Source organism: Vidua macroura, chromosome 5, assembly GCF_024509145.1.
Source record: "Vidua macroura isolate BioBank_ID:100142 chromosome 5, ASM2450914v1, whole genome shotgun sequence".
NCBI lineage: Eukaryota > Metazoa > Chordata > Aves > Passeriformes > Viduidae > Vidua > Vidua macroura.
This window is the reverse complement of record NC_071575.1, coordinates 52,547,545-52,566,911: the sequence shown is the minus strand read 5'-3', so window position 1 is coordinate 52,566,911 and position 19,367 is coordinate 52,547,545. Positions and strand designations below refer to the sequence as shown.

Here is a 19,367-nt window from a genome sequence, read left to right as displayed (position 1 = left end):
GGAAGGTACATGGCAGGAGGGCTGGAACCAGATGATCTTGAAGGCCCCTTCCCACACAAACCATTCTGTGATTCTATGAACCCTGAGGAGCAGTAGAAAGAACAGCAGCTTCTTGCTGTTTCAGCTTCTTGCTGAAACACAGTAACATGTTCAGTATTACTTATTCAGGTAATGAATACTGGAGATGTAAAAAAAACCCAGCAGTGCAGGCATTGAAAGCCTATTGATTTTTTTATCATAGATGAAATATCATAGAACACCAACAGAACAGAATGAATGTATTTGGAAACCTTTCAATTTTATGGTTTCTTTTTTTTTTTAATGTAGGAACATGCTTATTGGTGTTCCTTTTATAGATTTTGGCTGCAAAAACACCTATGAATTTTAGTTCCCCCATCTAACAGAGAAAAATGTTTTGGGTGTTTCTGGGTTGTTTTTTTTTCTTTCAACATGTTATAAATATAAAAGTCTGCTTGTGGTTTTCAAGATCATTTCTAGGCTGATGCATGAATTGGTAGAAAGAGTGTCAGAACATATACAACTTCTTTAGCAGAGTTGTGAAAGCCTGAATGAACTGTAGGCTGTATCAGAAAATAGTGGAGTAGAAGCTTTATTCAAGAGAAAATCTTGTCATAAAAAGTAACAGAATTATTTGAAAGACATGGGACAAATGCACCATCAGCCCCAAAAAACCCACAATGAACTCGTTCTCTAAAAAAACCCAAACAAACAAAAACTCAGAAATTGTACGGACTGCAGCAAAATTTCAAAAAATATTTCAGACTAAAGATATTTGAAAAATGCAATTTTCAGACACTAACTTTCAGTATTTAACAGCAGCAATAGTAAACAGGAGACTATCATAATGGCAAATCAACTGCTTCTAAAGCCAGCAAAAGACCTTTTTAGCTTGGCTGAATGCAATCCAAAATCAAAATTTTCTGTATGTGTTGTTCTTTGCAACAAACAAAATACTTAATGAACCATAAGAAATGCGACAAAGATAACAGTTTATAAGACTTTTCTTTGTGTTCAGAAATAATTTTTCTCTGTTATAAAGCAGGTGAAATGCCGACACTGAAAAACCTATGCACAACTCAGTTCTTATCTCACCATTACAGGATCAGTGATGTCAACCAAACACTGCTTAACCTTCTTCTTGATGATCCATATTTCTTGCAGAAGTATATAGAAGGGCAGTATGTCTGCTAGCTCCTGTCTGCTCCTTTCATATAAAAGCCAGCAGCAATAATCCCCAGTACCCTTTAAGAACAAGCAGAGAATTTATCATATCTGGTAGTAATGCCCTTTGGGACTCTTCAGGAAGAAAGGCACTGTAAATGTAAGCTCATTATCATCATTAACTCCTTTTATACACCAGCTGAGCTCAGAAGGAACAAATAGGAGAAAAATGTAAGGGAAAAAAAGGTTAAATACATTTGCCATTCTCTTCTTTTCCTGATAGGTTTTAACACTTCCTAGTTAGTTTTTAACGTTTATAGATACCTTTATTAGATTAAACATTATTTATTAGAAATTCTTGAAATTACTTTTTTTTTTTTTTTTTTTTTTCCAGGAGATTATATTTACATTGCTATGGATGAAGAAGAAAATGGCTTGACTTGTATTTAGGGATATGCAACACAGCAGTGCCTAACTTACTACACACTCCCGTAAGCTCAAAAACACCTTATGGTTTCCACAGTTACACCTCACCTACATGTGTGAGAATGGTTTGAAAAGGAAAAACACTGTTTGTCCTGTTTGTGTTTTCTGGGTGGCTATCACAGACATTTTTCAAAGGAAAAACAGCACAACACCTTCTCAAGTTGCAAGTTATGGGAAAAATATTAAACTTTTAAACTAGTTGGGCATACTTTACAAAAAAGCTCTACAAAATGGCAATTGGCAGGGGCGATGGAGAATCCTTAAGGGTACTTATAATTTTACAGAGTTACTGCATCCAAATTCGGCAAGCTGTCACCTGAATGAAATAAAAATCAGAGAAACAAGAAGAAAAAACTGTGAAGTTTAACCGACTGTACAAATGCAAGAAAGAAAACCATACACAAATGTCCATAGCAGGAAAGAAATTTGTGGAGACGCTTCTGATGCTATTCCACTGCGGGATGATGTGTGAACACCATCTCCTTCGCTCAGCCTGCTGCTTCGTTTTGCGCTCTCCCAGGGAACACGCGCCCCTTTCTCCCCGTCCGTGGCCTCTGCCCCTGCAGCAAGGTGCCCCCGCTGCTCCTCTGCCGTCCCGCTGCCGACAGCTTCCCCCTCCGCCTGCCAGCCACCTGCCGCTCCCACCGCCCGCGGTCCGTGCCGGGGCGACACTCCCGGTTCCAGAGCAGGGCGCTCCGCTCGGTCCCGCTGGCACCCGCGGCCCGAGGAGGGCAGCCAGACGCTGAGACCGGGGCGCGCCGGTGAGCTGCAGAGAGCCGGCGGCGGGAATGCATCCCCGCCCGGGGCCGTATCCCCACAAGGGGAGCTCGGGGTCCGGCGGGGAGCGCAGGGCCCGGCCCGGCCCCACACCCGCCCCTCGCCCCGGCCGCCCCGGCGGGCGGTGCCTCGGCCCCGCGGCGCCGCCGGGCGGCGCTTGCGCACTGCGGCCGCCGCGCCGCTCGCCCGCCTCTCCGGCGCGCCCCGAGAGCCGCGGCGGAGCCGGTCCGAGCCCGGCGAGCCGCTCCGGGCTGAGCGGGGCCGGAGCCGCGAGGAGCCGACAGCAGGAGCAGGGCCCGCCGTACACCAGCCCCTGCCTGCGGGGGGGCCGTGGCTGCCGCCCCGCTTCACTTGGTGCCCGCACGACTCGGGAGGCAAGAGCTGCCCCGAGGGGTCCGTCCCGGGGTTTGCCCGCCCGGCGCTGGCAGCATCTTCGGCTCCCTGGCCGTGCTCGCCGTCCTCTGCCTGCGTGCGAGTGCTTGGGGGTGCAGTGATCGATCCCGGCAGGAGTTTTGCAAAGCTCTGAAACACCTTAAGCTCTGCGCAACAACCTGTGTTCTTCGAGGTGCTGGAGATGCGGAGTTAGTGTTCGCGACCGCCCGGCGAGGGGAGGTGTCTTCCTAAAGGGACCTTTCCTGACCCGTAGAGCCACTGGGTGCCCGCGGCGGCGAGAGGACGCAAATGGGCAGCACGAGACCGGTGCGGCTGCTGGCGAGGAGGCAGCGGTCCCGGGAAAGGGCGGAGCGCCGAGGGGGGGTTCTCCCGGCGCTGCACTTGCTACATTAACTCGGCGCGTCGTAGACAGTGACACAACTTTCCGGGTCTGCCCCGGGCGTCGGCGACAAGAGGCTGCTCGCCGCTTCGCTCGTCGCGCCCCCAGCGCCGGCCGCTGCCCGCGGCGGACCCCGGCGGCAGCGGGAGTCGCGCTCCGGCGGCAGCGGCGTCCTGGCTGCTCCTGACCCGGCCCCGGCCGGGCAGGCTGTCCCCGGGAGCCGGGTGGGCATGTCTCCCGTTCCCAGCTCCGCCGAGCGAGGCGGCCGCCGGGTCTGAAGGAGAGAGGGCGAGCCCCGCCGCCTCCCGGCCATGCGGCCCCTCGGCGCTCCGCTCGCCCTGCTCTGCCAGGTGCTGGGCGCGTGGGCTGCCTGCGCCCTGGCCCCGGACCCCGTCGCAGCCTCTGGGCCGCCGGCGGCCCCGCAGCGCTCCCGCTCGCCGTTGGCCCCGCCGCCCCTCGCCCCGGGCCGGCGGGCGGCCGCGACGCTCCCTGGGCGCGGAGCCTTCCCTCGCGGGGCCGACGCCGCACCCGGCGGAGCGCCGGGGCCGGGCGGCAGCTGCGCGCCACGCGGGGCGGCGGGGACCGGGCGACGGCGGGCGCGGAGCAGCGAGCCCGGAACCGGCGCGGCGGCGGGGAGGGGCGGGGCGGGCGGCCCCCGCTGGCTGGCCCTGAACGGCTCGACCGGCGGCGAGGGCAGCCCCGGGGGCCGCGGGAACGCAACGGGGCGCCGCGCCCGGCTCCGCAACCCCTTCTACCCGCTGACCGAGGAGTCGTACGGCGCCTACGCCGTCATGTGCCTCTCCGTGGTGATCTTCGGCATCGGCATCATGGGCAACATGGCAGTGATGTGCATCGTCTGCCACAACTACTACATGCGGAGCATCTCCAATTCCCTGCTGGCCAACCTGGCCTTCTGGGACTTCCTCATCGTCTTCTTCTGCCTGCCGCTGGTTATCTTCCAGGAGCTCACCAAGAAGTGGCTTCTAGAAGACTTCTCTTGCAAAATCGTCCCGTACATTGAGGTAACGTCCGTGGGTGGGGATACGCGGACCCCAAGCTCCTCTCCCCACCGCTTCCCCACCTGAGCCGTATGCGGGGCCGGCGCTGCTCGCCGTAATTGCTGCCGGCCCGGGGACGTGCCGGTGCGCCTTGATTCGGGTTTCCCGGGTACCCTTTCGACGGAGCGGGGCCCCGTCCCAGCCCCGCAGTGACCGGAGTCGGCAGTGGTCGCACCGCTTCCAGCGGCACCGGGATTTCTGTGGCTCCCGCTGAGTGCGTCCGGCGCTTCCTGCCACTCGCACGACTTCTGCCAAACTTTCCTTGCTTCCTGTGACCCTGAAAAACAAGTGATCTTGTCAGAATTAGATAATACGTTTTTTGCTTTGTTTATTTTACTAAAGTGAAGATGAGTCAGGAAAACGGAAGAAGGGCTTGAGGTGATCGCTTGTTAAGGAGGTGATTGTAAAAAGTACCATCAATGGGATGTCTGGGCTCTTAACTTATATTTCCGCGTTCAAATCTCACGTTTATTTAGCTACTGGTTTGTTTTAGGTTTTTTTTGGTTTTGGTTTGGTTTGGGGTTTTTTTGCTTGTTTGTTTGTTTTTTTTGTTTTTTTTGGTTTTTTTTTTTTTTTTTTTTTTTTTTTTTTTTTTTTTTTTTTTAAGACACCAGCTCCGTTTAAACTGCAGCTTCTTGGCAGTTGTTCAGCGGCTCTGTCAAAGAAGCTCTCAGACAGCTGGCCACAGTCCTGCCGGCAGTGCTCAGGTTGTCTGCTTTATTTATTTACTGGAACTGAACACTGAGGCTTGCTGCTACGCTGGTAGCCTGGAGTTCTGGCTAGGTCTCCTGTATTCCCAAAACCTTACGTCCAACATTATTCTGTAACTGAGAACTGGGGAAACAACTGGTGGTTCTCTTGTCCTAAGAACGAGCTATTAGAAACGAAACCCAAACAAACAAACAAACCCTCTATCCCCCTCCCAAAAAACGCTCAAATACCCAAGCTGTTATTAATACAGAGAGTATCAGTTTCAGCAGCTCATTAGTACACAGTAACACAGAATGTCAAATGATCCTATGATATTTTAAAATGTTAAAAAATATGTGTGACCTGTGTAGCCATAACACTGACGCTGCTTCTTTCATCTGTTTAGTTTATTACTGGTGGGATTGGACAAAGGGTGGAGCTGTGCTACACTTAGTTGAATTCTAGGCCAGTACTATACCACTGCATTTAAAATACTCAGAGTACACTTAAGTGATTTACATTTAAGAAGACATGATGCAGTAAATATGTATTTATTGAGAAATTGATAGTGCTTGAATCCTTTAAAAGTCCTGAAATGGATTCTGGGCCTGCTGTGTTAACCAATAAAATAAAAGTGACCATTTTAAAAGTAACCATTTCATTTAAAATATATAGTGTAGTTTGTGTTTCAAGGACTTTCATGTGACATTTCATGCTTCCTAACCCTTTTTTGGTGCATCCACATGCAAAGTTGAAATAGATCAGTAGTTTAAATGATTTGTGTGGCCACACTCTTCCTCAAAATTAGTTGCTTATGCTTTGCAGCTTTGGGCACTAAAGAGTTTTTCAAACTGAAAGTAGTTTAGCTGAAATGTAGTTGCTGAAATTCAAAACTGTAATCCAAAAAAATATTCAGCTGCTGCTATATGCCATTATAATTGAATGTTACCTTATTTTTTTTCCCTTTAAAGTTCTGTGGATGCCTAGAGTTGGTCTTATTCAAGAACTAGCACCAGTCCAGTCAGGATAAACTGGTAGCTTGGTCCCTGTAATAGGCTAAATTAATACTGGTGTCTAGAAGTAAAGCATTTTCCTTGTCCTCGAGGAAGTACAATTAACTTAGTTCTTAAGTTAAGTTCTTGAGAATTTAAGTTCTTATTTCTTAGTTACAAATATAAAGAGGTCTAGCCTTAGGGTTTTGTGTTGCTCCCAGAATTGTATATTTTTTGCTCAGTGGCCATTAAATATAATACTCATGCATGTAAAGTATGTTCATCACCTTAAGAGGAGTAAGTAAAAGGTTGGATTTCCATCTCTGTAAACTGTGGCAATGAGTGGCAGATACTGAACACTAGTGGATCATGACTCTCCCTCTACAGTTCACCTGGAGCCTGGAACGACGGACACTGTCCTATAAATCAGGATTTGACCCTGCTGAGGCAGAGAAGGCAGTTAGAGCAAAGGTTCTCCGCTTTCCAAGTGTTGATTTAACCTCCCAGGCTTTACACAGTGACACTGACACAACCGGGAGCAATGCAGATGTGTAGCATGTCATGAAATCCATGCCATGCACAGCTGCTGCTCCTTGCTCTGTCAAGGATTGTTTACAGCAGTACATTCATCTGACAGCTGAACAACACTCTCTTTTCCTTTGTAACTCACCTGGGCAGGCCCATCTTCTTCTCACACAGAGGGAAAGGGTGAAGTCTTCTTAGCTCCTTGAGAGGAAAGCTCAGGAGAAATTTCCAGACCTTTGTGGAATACAAATAGAATCATCTTCCTGAAGATGGACACATTTTAACCTCTTGTCTCTGTTTTCTATAAGTTTGCACAGCGTTTAGTTCTTTTAAGGGTCTCTTGGTTCCATCTTTTCATCTTTTTTTTTTTTTTTTTTTTTGCATATGCTATTTGGAGAGAGAGCTACATGTCTCACCTGGGTTTGTAGATGCAGAAATATCTCAAGCATCAAAACCCCTTATTGACCTGAGTCTTCTGTCATACCAGCTTTTACTTTCAGAACTAGAGAACAGGGGATGGCTGATTATCCACAGCAAGTGATTATCACAGCATTTTAACATAATTCAAACATGCTTTGTGTTGTTTGAAGGTTTCAAGTGATCCCAGGGAAATACCTTGAATTTCTTAGTTCAGCCTCTTGTGGCCAATTGGTTTTTATTTGTGCTGTTTTATGGCTATTGTGTAGAATTCCAACAAAGCATCTGTTGCTAGTGATAACACATATGCACACACAGTCTGGGGAAAATGTTTTATGATATCTTCCTGCACATTTGTATAGGTAAAGACTGAGCTTCCAGCAGTAGAATGTCTTCAGAAATTTAATTTAAAGGGCAGTTTTCCCATACCTAATAAAGATCTCCTATGACAAGTACATTAAGTAGTAATTTCACCTATTATTATTACCACTTGTAACTTGTAACTACTAGTTTTGAGTGTACTGAAAAGGAGAAGGGAATTTGAACAACTGATGCAGCTACTCTGCCTGTAAGGATGTGTGAAGATGTGGTTCTCCGTTGCCATTTTAATACTCTGCCACTTTTCTGCATGGTTCAGAAGTCAAGGTTTTGGCATGCATGTCTGAAGTGTTTACCTGCACACTGTTTGTTTTGTCTTTCATATACTTTTGTCATTATTACTCAGAATCAGGAGACATGAGGCAAATGACAATAGAAAGACAATGAATTTGGCTAATTCCTGCTATGTGGAATTCTTTTGGTTTTGTTGAAAGCAGTCAGTCTGTTGAACTTTTGAATATAGTTCCAGTTTCCCTACTTACAGATTTATTCTAGGCCTTAATAGAAAGAAATATAAATGTAGACAAAATCTGTACTGTGACTGTGCTTTTAAGTATTTTACAACTGTTAGTCATGTGAAGTTGCATTCTTTTCTTTATTTTATTTTAATGCTGAAAGCCAGTAAAGAAGATGTTAAATAAGTTGTTTAAGGCCCAAAGCAACTTGCACAAGATGACAAATGGATTCTGTCAGGTAGGACTAGAAACCTTCTTTCAGGCTTAAGAAGGAACTTTGCTTGAGTTGTGTGCATTTTGCTCTTGGAGGTTGCACAAGAAGCTTTATTTGAGGGGGTTGCATTCCATGCCAACAGATTGAAGCAAGCTACTTATAGCCAAGTAAGGGTTTAGAATTGAGGAATGGTCTAGCAGATGCTGATTTACCATCCAGTGCAGTCCAGAACAGAGCGAGAAGTTGATGAGGCCAGTGTATGGTACACAGCCCTGAATTCTGTGCTAGTAAACATGAGGCCCTCTGCCTCTCCCATACACCTCACAAGGAACAGAAGGACAGAGTATGTGGTGTCCTCATCTGGACCATATCATGCATACAAGATTGGTGTGATTCTGGAGCAGGCTGACAGTAAAAGCCTTTGAAATCTGATGCCCAAACTCTGCATGTGCTTTTGGCAATGAATTTGTGGCATTGCTCCTGTTTCTTGTGGGCAAGTTCCAGCTCAGTATTGTGAGTTCCAGCTCACAATTAGTATTCTTAGTGGAAAGCATAAGGATTGATTTGGACGGAAATACGAATTGCTCTCTTTCCCTGGAGCTGATCCTCCAGGGCAATTTGAGGTGAGGCTTTTTCCCATTTCTCTTTTACTTGACAGAGATAAGCAAGAAGCGCAGAGAAAGTGGCCATTCTCTGCCTCTTCCAAAGCTGTGAGAAGAGATTCCTATTTTAAGTTTCACTGTAGGGAAGCAAATACATTTTTAATGGGAGTTTATAAAAGCTGTGTATTATCTGTCTTTTCTGTGTCTTTTGATGTGCAGCATTTTCTTTATGTCTCTTTGACTGTAGTAAGAGCTATGCTCCTGAACCTCCAGTGAGTGAGTCCTCTGGGTCATAGACAAAGACAGAGGTGTTTGCAGTTTCAAGGCTTCATCATGAGAGTTTTCTAGGGCAATGGCTTGATGTATCTTTAACTGAGCAGAATATCTTCAGTGCATATCACACAATAAATAATTATTTAAAACTGAAGTGTTAATATGTCTCTGCCCTTTAGGTATTAATAGCATGATGATGATAGCTGCCATGTTGGTTGTTCTCTCAGTCTTTCTTTCGTCTGCAAATCCTGTCCTTAGGATCTTCTAAATTTTTGCTTTTGGCTAACCTTTGCCTGTGGCATTTCAGCATGGAAATGAATTTGTGTCAGAGTAGGTTTAAAATTGGGTCAGTAATATTTAAGTTACATATGTGTGGAGAGGAAAAGGCAATATCTGTGATCCCAGCTCTACTGACTCTGCTCTGAATACTAGCATGTAATTTCTCCATATGACAGGATTTTTTCTGCAAAAAGAGGAAGTGGTAGATTTCTATCTGTAGTTCCATATTGCTACTATTAGGAACTAGTGCAGGAGTCCCTTGTGGAATGTGATGAGAACTTGATCCTCAGTGGAGAGTGACACAGAAAAAAGAAAAAAAAAAATTACCTATTTGGTAGCATGGTAGATTGCAAACAGGAAAATGAACAAAAATGAAATCCTTTTGTGTTTTGTGATATTTCCAAGCTTCTGGATAAGCATGTGATGTACTAGTGAGTATTTTCAGTGCCCTGTTAGTCTGTTGGCTTTTGCTTCCAGCAGTACTTACTGTGGTGCATGGAAGTGGATTCTGATTCTAAACAGTATATCTTATGATATACAGAAGTGCAAGATATTAAGAGTAAATATCACATAAAGCATGTGTGCTTTGTGTCTCCTTGGTGTGAATGTTGATAGTACTTCAAAGGAAGCAACAGTATTGTACCTGTTATTCCATGTGTGTACAATCATCTCTGTGATAGTAGATTTCAGAATTATCATCTCATCTTTCACAAAGGTGATGCAGATTTTTATTTGGAATGCATAAGGTAATTGCTGATGTCAGAGCTATACCTGGCCCCAGATCTTCTTAGCCACTAAATTATTCTTCAGTGTTTAGTCTTCAATTAGTCTTCAATTAGTCTTCAATTATTACCACACCACAGTAGTGTTTTCACTGCATGACTCTTCCTTATTTTAATGCATAAAGCCATAAATGTTTAATAGCACTTCTTGTGAAAAATACAGATATATTTTTGTTCTTTTTAAATAATGACTGTTTTTCTTGGTTTTGTTTTGGGGTTTTTTGGGGGGAGTGGGGTGGGACTTTTTTATTAAAAGAACAGAAATCTAGATAAATATTACATAATTGTTTACAATGGGTTGATCTTTTATTTTGCAGTAGTCTGTTCTTATTACTGGAGTCTGTACTGTAAGTGTAGAGTAGCACAAAAAAAGTATTGCAGTCTGTGCTAAATTTATTTTTTTATTTTAGGGAAAACTGACAAATCTACAGGAGTCCCCCTGGTATGTTGCATTAACATGTTCAAAAGCTATGAAATTTAATGTGGATGTGGAACAGCCATAAGAAAATTATAAACTATAATGTCTTGATGAATAAAAAGTCATTTCTATGATATAACAGGAATGGATATAGAGAGTTTACAGGGTGTCACTGATAGCTCAGAGGTGGCTTGGATAGTAGTCACCAACCTTGTCTGTAGTTCAGCTTTCCCATTACAATGGGAAAATATTTTGTATACCCATCTCATCTTGTAACAAAGGAAGAGTACCATGTAGTTTTAAGAAATTCTTTGCTATCAACATAAAATATATTCTGTCTTAGAAACGTCAGCTTCAGCTGGTAGAAGGGTCTACTTCTTATAACACCTTTATTTTAACTTGTTCAATATAAGCGTAGTCTACATTGTTTCCACTCACTTCTTCATCAGAATGGTCACTCTCATTTCCAGCCTGGAGTTGCTCAGAGCTGGTTGATTTCCATTCTGTTATGCTCACTGTCTTTTGGCTTAAGTAATTTTGGCTCAAGTAACTTTTATATCTCATCATAGATTTTTTTTTTGTAGATAGCAGCTATATCACTTGTTCTTTGCCTTACTGGCTGGAATGACCCAACCTCTCTTTTTATATTCACTTACAGAATTTGATCTTTGTTGGTCTTTTCACCAAGTCACCTTTTCTGATTTTGTTTCTGGTTTTCATTACTTTTGACCGGAAATTAGTGGGACAAAATTGAGTCTTATTTCCACAGCCATAACTCACTGTAATACATCTACACTGCTCTGCTGGTTAGCCAGAGTCTCTGCTCCTGGAAGCCAGGGCCAAGAGCTGTGGGACCACAGCCAGGAGAAGAAGTAGGGCAGGCCAGGAAAGGCCTGGGAACATTTTGGTAATTTTAAAGTTTGTGAAAGGCAAACCAGTGTGTTGGAAGAGTGGACAGGAGAACAGCAATTATGCTGAGCATTTCATGAGCTCACTATTGTTCTCTGTGGCCTCAGTTCCCCAAATGAGTTTTGACACAGTTGACTAACAGCTGGTGAGCTAATGACTGAAGGTTTATGCAATGTCTTGAAGGGGCATCACAGTGCCCACTAACTCTGTCAAGGCTTTTAAAAGAGCAACAGTGTTTAAAGAGATTATTTTGTAACAATAATGTCTTCTTCTGTGTGTGTGCTGTAGCTAGCAATCCCTTCAACAGCAGTTCTCTGCCAAAATGGTGTGGTGGGTATCTCCTCAAAGCAGGGGTTCCTTCACCACTTCCTCAGAGCAGATTGATGGTCATTCAGTTCGAAATTTAGGGACTTTTCTGATTTCATGTAGTAAGAGAAAGTTGTAAAATTATGTCATCCTGAATGTCTAGAGACTGCAGGAGAATCTTCAGTGGACAATAGGAAAATAAACCAGACAACTAAGTGATGATCAAAAACTACTGAGCCTGAGTTGCTCATTTCCTGTCAGGTTGGTGGAATTAAGATTGGAACAGCATATCAGACACTCAGCTGTTACAAAAAGAACGCCATTAAACTCCGTGTGGCCTTGCACCACTTCACGATTTGTTAATTTGTGCTTTACCTTCTCCCTGTCCAATTAATGATCTTAATTCTGTAGTTATTTCAAGGCAATATAACACCAGAAAAGAAAACTTCTCTGAATTTTTTCACACTTTCAGCTTTACTCTAATTATTAGTATGACTGGTATGAAGAAACACACCTAAAGTGAAATTGTGTGAACATACAGAATGCATGTCCCAGTTCTCACACATAGGTTTTGAGCAGTACCCATTGATTTTGCTGGCTATTGCTCATAGTCTGCTGTGTGGAGTAAGTAATGCAACCCTTGAATTGCTCTACTGCATTTATGCAAGTCAGCTGGAGTGAATCCATGATCATCTGCTTGAGTGTTTTTGTGTGGTTTATGTGAGCTTTTCCATGGCATCACTAACTCTGCTAATCAACAGAAAATATGAAACTCTTGCTTGTTCTAGGGAAACACTGGCTTTGTTTAGCTTGTTTTATCAGTAAATCCGCGGGAGGGTTTTCAAAGCCGCCTTCCAGTATTCTTAGTTGTTTCCTCTTGCTGTATTTCCCTGTTTTAAGCCTCCAAGTTGCTGGTCAGTTAATGTGACAGGAACCCCGTAGGTTATGTTTCTTCATGGCAGACGTGTCTTCTTTCATTAGCCCAGCCCTAACAGCTGCAGAGTTTAATGTCTTGGCCACTGTGTAACAGTCTGTTTGCAATGAAATGCTGAAGCAATACAGGTGTCTGCCTTGGGGTGGGGGGAGGCTCATGCCAGAGCTAAAAGGAAACATCTTAATGTACAGAGGCTCAGGTTTTCTTCTGTTTTGCTGATTTTTATTTCAATCCCTGTTCATTTCCAGATCTCAGTTATTTCCCTGTCTCTTATAATTGTAGCAAGCTGAGTCCAGACCCTTTTGTTATTCATGTTGCATGTTAAGGCTAAAGGTTTTGCTGTCACTAAGAGATTTGAAGACTGCACACACATTTAAATGTTTTGGAAACAAAGTTGCTAATCTCAAATTTAAAAATCTGACTCTGAGCTGTGATACAGGAAAATCATATTTCATTAGCAAAGTTTATCACTGTTCATTAAGATTTCCCTGTAACTATTTTTCTTTAAATGTTTTTATTTTTTTGCTGTCTTTACCAAGCATTCTTTGAATCTTGTCAGACAATTAAACTTCCAAATCAATGGTTGCCTATTAAAAATCTTTACAGTAGTGCCTTGTCATTATTAAATATTTCTGCAGGTTAATTAGTAAGAGATTGCATATTACTTATTCCATCTTTTAGGAAGCTGCTTCAAAGAATTCTCCAACCAAGCCAACATCTTGCAGTTGTAATTCCAAGTGCCTTATATTTTTCAGTGATAGTCAATTTTAGCAATTTGATATGGCCATTAAATATTGAAGGTCAAAATTAATGATACACTTATATAATTGTGCATAATTGTGCTATCTATCTTTGAAGAACTTTTTTCAGAGATGCATAAACAGTATTATTTCAATATTATGGCGGAAATCAGAAAGTGTTTCTTAAAGTCTGCCTATATGAAATTTAAATATAGCATTGCACATCAAATTTTGATTAGCAAAATTATAGTGAACTGCCTAATATTACTTTACTATTTCCCAGTTAATTGCAGAGATATGGTTCATTCATTATAAAAGTAAGCATTCTTTACATTTATTAGTGATATTATTTTACTCTTTTTTTCTTCACAACACATCAACACATTTTCAGCATAACATGTGTATGCAAGAAAATAAGTGAATTAAAATTCAACAGGGCACTTAGTCTTTCTCCAATTGATGTTAATAGGAGTTCTGCTTTAAATTTGAACTGAAGTTAAATTTATTGCTAATAGAATTAGGCCAAAATGTATATAGTCATCTTGCAAATTTATTTTAGGAAATTAAATTATAAACAGGATAAAATTATAGGAAATGATGTTTCATGACAGCACAAATTTCTGTTCATGCATAAAATAATGATTATTAAAGCTAGAGAATGTAAGCATTGCTCTGTACTTGTTCCTCACAGTATATAATTGACAGCTCTCTCCAATCCATCTTTTAATCATTTAAAGAATGAAACTTCTTCCATTTCTCCTGGCCTACAGTACACTCTCCCACAGAATGTTCCCTATGAAATTAAGCCTGGGTTTTTCTTGATTTTTTTCTAAATGAAATATCGACTGTTGGTTATATGGAGCCTAACCACTGTAGTGAAGATCAGTTTTGCACAGGCTCTGGAAGTCTGAGGATTTCAAACACAGTTTCTTCGAACTTATGGTGGGGGATAACTTTATGCGCCTACATCCCATCAAAATTTTGGTTAAAAGTCTAAGTCCACAAAAATAGTTGTTGGATCCTACTCAATTCAGTAGATTCCTCACCCCCAGGGTTTCTGTGTTTTGTAGATATGGAAGGTTTAATGTTTTGATCCCCTGCATGCATAATGAACTTGTTATGTGGTCATAACTTCTGCTGAAGGAAGACTATCCTATCTCTCCCATTTTGACTTAAAATTCCAACCCCTGTTGTGGAACCTATCTTTCTGAAAAACACCCCTTAGAAAAAAGTGGGGCAGGAAACAGTTTAGTTTTAAATTTTAGTCAAGTCCTCTAGATTTTTTTTTCCACTCAGTGTTGCACAGATGCTTGCTTGGATCTCCAGGAGAGGTTAACACCAAGCTGGAATAAGAATTTGTAGGCAAAAAAATAGAAGCATGTACCCTTTTTGGAATGCATGTTGGGTGATAGCTCAGCAAACACTGGAAGCTAAGTGCTGTCTGTGATGCTTCTTTTGATGGTGCTCAGAGCCACGGTGCTCAACTGCTTCTCTTCCTCCCCCCCTTTTTTTTCCTCATTTTTCCCTTTTCTCCCCCACATTTTTTTAAACCTCCCCCAGACAGCACCTGTATTAATCTGTGCTGCCTTTCCTCCTTCTCAGGTGGCCTCTCTGGGAGTCACCACATTCACGCTATGTGCTCTCTGCATTGACCGGTTCCGTGCAGCCACCAACGTGCAGATGTATTACGAGATGATCGAGAACTGCACCTCGACCACGGCCAAGCTGGCGGTCATCTGGGTGGGCGCGTTGCTGCTGGCCCTGCCGGAGGTGGTGCTGCGCCAGCTGGCCAGGGAGGACCCCGAGTACAGCGGCAGCCCCCCAGGCGAGCGCTGCGTGGTGAAGATCTCCACAGCCCTGCCCGACACCATCTACGTGCTGGCTCTCACCTATGATGGGGCGCGGCTCTGGTGGTACTTTGGCTGCTATTTCTGTTTGCCTACCCTGTTCACTATTACGTGCTCCCTGGTGACAGCGAGGAAAATCAGGAGGGCAGAAAAAGCCTGCACAAGGGGGAACAAGCGACAAATTCAGCTGGAAAGTCAGATGAACTGCACAGTGGTGGCTTTGACCATTTTATATGGATTTTGCATTATTCCTGAAAACATTTGCAACATTGTGACTGCCTACATGTCCACAGGGGTCTCTCGACAGACTATGGACCTCCTCCACCTCATTAGTCAGTTCCTTTTGTTCTTTAAGTCCTGTGTTACCCCAGTTCTCCTGTTCTGTCTCTGTAAACCTTTCAGCCGGGCCTTTATGGAGTGTTGCTGCTGCTGCTGTGATGAATGCATCCAGAAGTCTTCCACAGTGACGAGTGATGATAATGACAATGAGTACACCACAGAACTGGAGCTCTCCCCATTCAGTACCATTCGTCGTGAAATGTCGACTTTTGCTTCCGTGGGGACTCACTGTTAATTGACCTTAGGACTTTATTTCCTGCATCTTTTTCCTTTTTCTTTTTTTTACTTCATATTTTTTTGCTTGAAGCAAAATGCAGGAAAACAAAATCACTGTTAAAAAGTACTCTTAAAACCAATCTGTATTAACAGTCATGCTTTGGAAAATAATTTCTTTGGTTATTAAAAGGAAAGAAAGAGAGAGAGAAGGACAGCCAGCACTCAGTTTTAAATCATGAGATTTTGTATGGTGCTAGGATTTCATTGGTTGAGGAGGAGCATCCATAACAATCCGTTTTTATTTAATTCTTTGGTATTTTTTTTTTTGATAATCACTGTAAAATGATTATGTAGACATTGTGGGCTTTGCAAGGTGTTTTCATGTAAAAGATGTGGTGGAAAGTATTTGAAGGTAGTTTTAATCCAATTACTGTACACTATTTTGAGAGGACTTGGGCTTCAGAGAATTTATAAAGTAGCATAAAAATAAATGAGGTTTTATTCTTTAACTTGATTGTCAATCTACATTTAACAAAGACGACTATGAGTAATATTAAATTCCTTTAATAAGTAAAAAAAATCTCTGCATATCATAATTTAGGTGGCAATATTTAATTAACAATTGAGTACTTACACTTGGAGGATATAATTAGAGTGTTTAGGGAAGATGGTTACAATGATACTAGATTTATAGGAGTGGGCTTTTTTAATGTTATATTATGAAGGTTCAATGTGCCTCATTGAAAATTTTCTTCTTAACCTGCAGGTATACAAAATACTGAGTTATTTTATACTTTTTACCAAGAAACACTCACTTTATCACTGAATTTTGTCTTGTGTGATTTCAAAATCAAGATTCTTTCCAGTATGCTATTGGTTTTACATTGAGTTTATGTCCTTCATCTCTGTATACATAGCTCCTACTGGCTTCAGTGAGAGTCTCATTGCAGAGAAAGGCATTTTTTTGCCAGAGGTTTGCTGACAATAAATGTGAGGGACTGAAACATGTGGAGAGTGAATTCCTTCTATTTTAAAAGGTATAAACACACTTGGAGACTTGGGGCTTGACCTAGAGCTCATGGCATTCAATGGAGAGGTTTCCATCAATTTCAGAGAGCTTTGAATCGGACTGGCATCTCCTATTTGTTCTGGGATGTGTAACATGAATATTAATCACAGGGGCTCTGTGTGCTGGTTCAGAGCCATGCTGCTCTCACAGAGACTGCTATTCACTAGCAGCTCACAGCTCTGAAGCTGGTTTTGAGAGCCACTGTGTGTTTTCCCGATGGCTTCTTGCTGTCTACAGAGTTGTTAAAATGAGGGTATGTCAACACTGTCAGCAACAGTGTGATATAGTAAAATCCAAAGTTGTTATAAGCAAGCCAGGCTTATAACAGTCTCCAGGAGACTGCAAAATGCCTCTCCTTACCAGCAGAGCTTATATCCCCACTCTTGGCTGAAGCAGACATTCTGTTCTTGGCAGGCAAGCTGGCTTATATTTACACTGGGCAGCAGGCTGAAGAGTAGACACAGGCTGAGAAACAGAATATTTTATAGATAGCTTGTATTTTAATACTAATTAAATAAATAATGCAGCTGTATTGAGCAGAAGGAAAATCTCATGCATTCATGCTTTGAAATTAACAGTGAGTATAACAGATGCAGTCTTACCTCCCTCTTGACACCTGCCTAGATATATGTTAAAGAGCTTCCTGTAACTTCTGGAAAGGACTCTATTTTTTTTTTGAGATTCCAGACTTAATGTGTCTAATCTTGGTGATATTCTTGGGCAAGCAGTATTTATTCTTTTTCTTTACCATTTTAACCTATAATAATTTCAACTGAAAAAAACCCCAGTTGAAATTAATTAATATGAATATGAATCTTAACATATATACATGTGAGTTCTTCTTCTGACTTTTGAATCAGATAGTGGGCCCTAGCAAGGCAGTCTGCTTTAACCATAGGTATTTGTTTCTGCTTAGAACTTGAGAAAATACCCAAGTTTTTAAAGCCCTGTTTAACCTGCTCAATCACTTCTGAAGATGGGAACTGCCCCTTCCTTACAAAACCTTTCATTGACTTGGCTTTGCCTGATTACATTCAATAAAGTATGAAAGGGATTAAAGAGAAAAGATGGAAGCAAAATCTTCCTCACTTTGCTGCCTGTGTTTCCTCAAATACATATTGCCAGCTCTGCATTTTGATTTTTACTATTCTCTTTTATGTGCCAATGAATGGGAATAAGACTCCCTTTTTTTTCCTTGCTGAGAGAACTGTTTCCCTCAGCTGCCTTTTCTGTTACAACAGGGGCTCAAGGATCTTGGAAAAGAACAGAAGAATGGGAGTAAGCACTTTAAAAGAAACAAATTAAAAACCCAGAGAATTTACTTGGAAATATTAAATGATCACATTTTGCTATTTTAGGTTCAAGAATGCACCAGGACATGAAATGTCCCCATTGTTTGTATATAAGGTGCTTCCAGCTTTCCACTCAGCACTGGGCATGTGTGAGCTCTGCTAAGGACTGTCTCTAGCTCACAGGTTACATGTTCTGTGTCCCAGAGAGGTGCATTTGCTTCTGCATTTAAACATTTCCACAATACATGTATGATAATCCTGGAAAAATCCCCAACCAACCAACCAACTGACCAACAAAAAACCAACAAAACCAGACCAAACCAACAAAAACTCCAAATACATACCCAGCAAAAAAACCAACCCCTACACGAAATGATGTAAGAAATCATTGGAGAAGATAGAGTCTGAAGATCAGTGATGCTGTGTTTGTAAATGCGCCTTTCTCCTTGTGTGGCAGAACATTCTCCAGCTAATGGGGCTTCTTTCTACCCTGTGTAACCTTGCCTTTTCTGCTGCTGAAAGAGCATTTTTCACAGCGTTTTTCTCTGCCTTGCAATGGATTACTGTAGCAATTTGACACCCTTTTATTCTAATTTGTTCTCTAAATTGGTTAAACTAATACCTCATTAGCAATTTGTATTGTCACAGCCATTCAAGTGTCACTATAAATGATTCCTTATGTTAAAGATGCAGTACTGCATTGCATTTCTTCCATCCAGCTTTTGGGGCTGATGCTCTGAACTCTTGAAATTTTCTTGTGTTTGCTTTTCTTACTTTCTTTAATATTCTTCAATATTAAATAATAATTATTATTATAATAATTAAGAAGCTGCTTGTGTCTGGTTTGAATCCAGTTCTGTCAGACAATTCTGTCAGAGGGAATTCGATGACTGAAGATTTGCTTATTGCAAAGATTTAATTTTTTACCTAAACTAAAGAAACTTGCAGAGCATGGTGATCAACATAGAAGAGTGATGAAATGGAAAATCAGATTGTAAGGTAGGAAAACCTTATACCTTTCAGGTATGTAAGCCTTTAATACATTAGCACTAATTGTCCCAGCCCCGGTTCCATTGAGAAATTCAAAACCATGAAACTCTAGTATGTATTTCAGTATCTCCAATGAAAACATTTCATGACCTGTATCAAAAGATAATTGTGTAGGCCAAAGTACAAATGGTAAATTATTGAGTAATATCTCTTAGAAGAGATCTCTTATTTTACCACTTCCAAGATAAACTCCTACATTCAACCTTAAATAAATTCTGTGTTTAAATGATGTCAGTGACTTGCTCAGCTCCTGTTCTGTCATTGAGACCGTGATGTAAGTTTCCACATCTGCTGCTCCAGCAGCTCTGGGAACAGCTCCTAAAGACACTACAGAGGTTTCCAAGCATGTTGTCCTGCATCTCTTT

General features: G+C 42.2%; 1 protein-coding gene across 1 annotated transcript; it reads left to right on the top strand.

Annotated features, from left to right (window-relative positions):
* Nucleotides 1-2,638: 2,638 nt before the first annotated feature.
* On the top strand, nt 2,639-18,767 carry GPR37 (G protein-coupled receptor 37). Its single transcript, XM_053977671.1, has 2 exons — nt 2,639-4,239; nt 14,792-18,767. The coding sequence occupies exons 1-2, from the start codon at nt 3,529-3,531 to the stop codon at nt 15,608-15,610; spliced, it is 1,530 nt and encodes a 509-aa protein (XP_053833646.1). The 5' UTR covers nt 2,639-3,528; the 3' UTR covers nt 15,611-18,767.
* The last annotated feature ends 600 nt before the right edge of the window (nt 18,768-19,367 follow it).

Excerpts from the sequence above, each read along its gene's own strand:
- GPR37 (XM_053977671.1), top strand. The coding sequence starts at position 3,529 with ATGCGGCCCCTCGGCGCTCCGCTCGCCCTGCTCTGCCAGGTGCTGGGC. Across the intron at positions 4,240-14,791 it reads AAATCGTCCCGTACATTGAG|GTGGCCTCTCTGGGAGTCAC; the intron begins GTAACGTCCGTG and ends CCTCCTTCTCAG.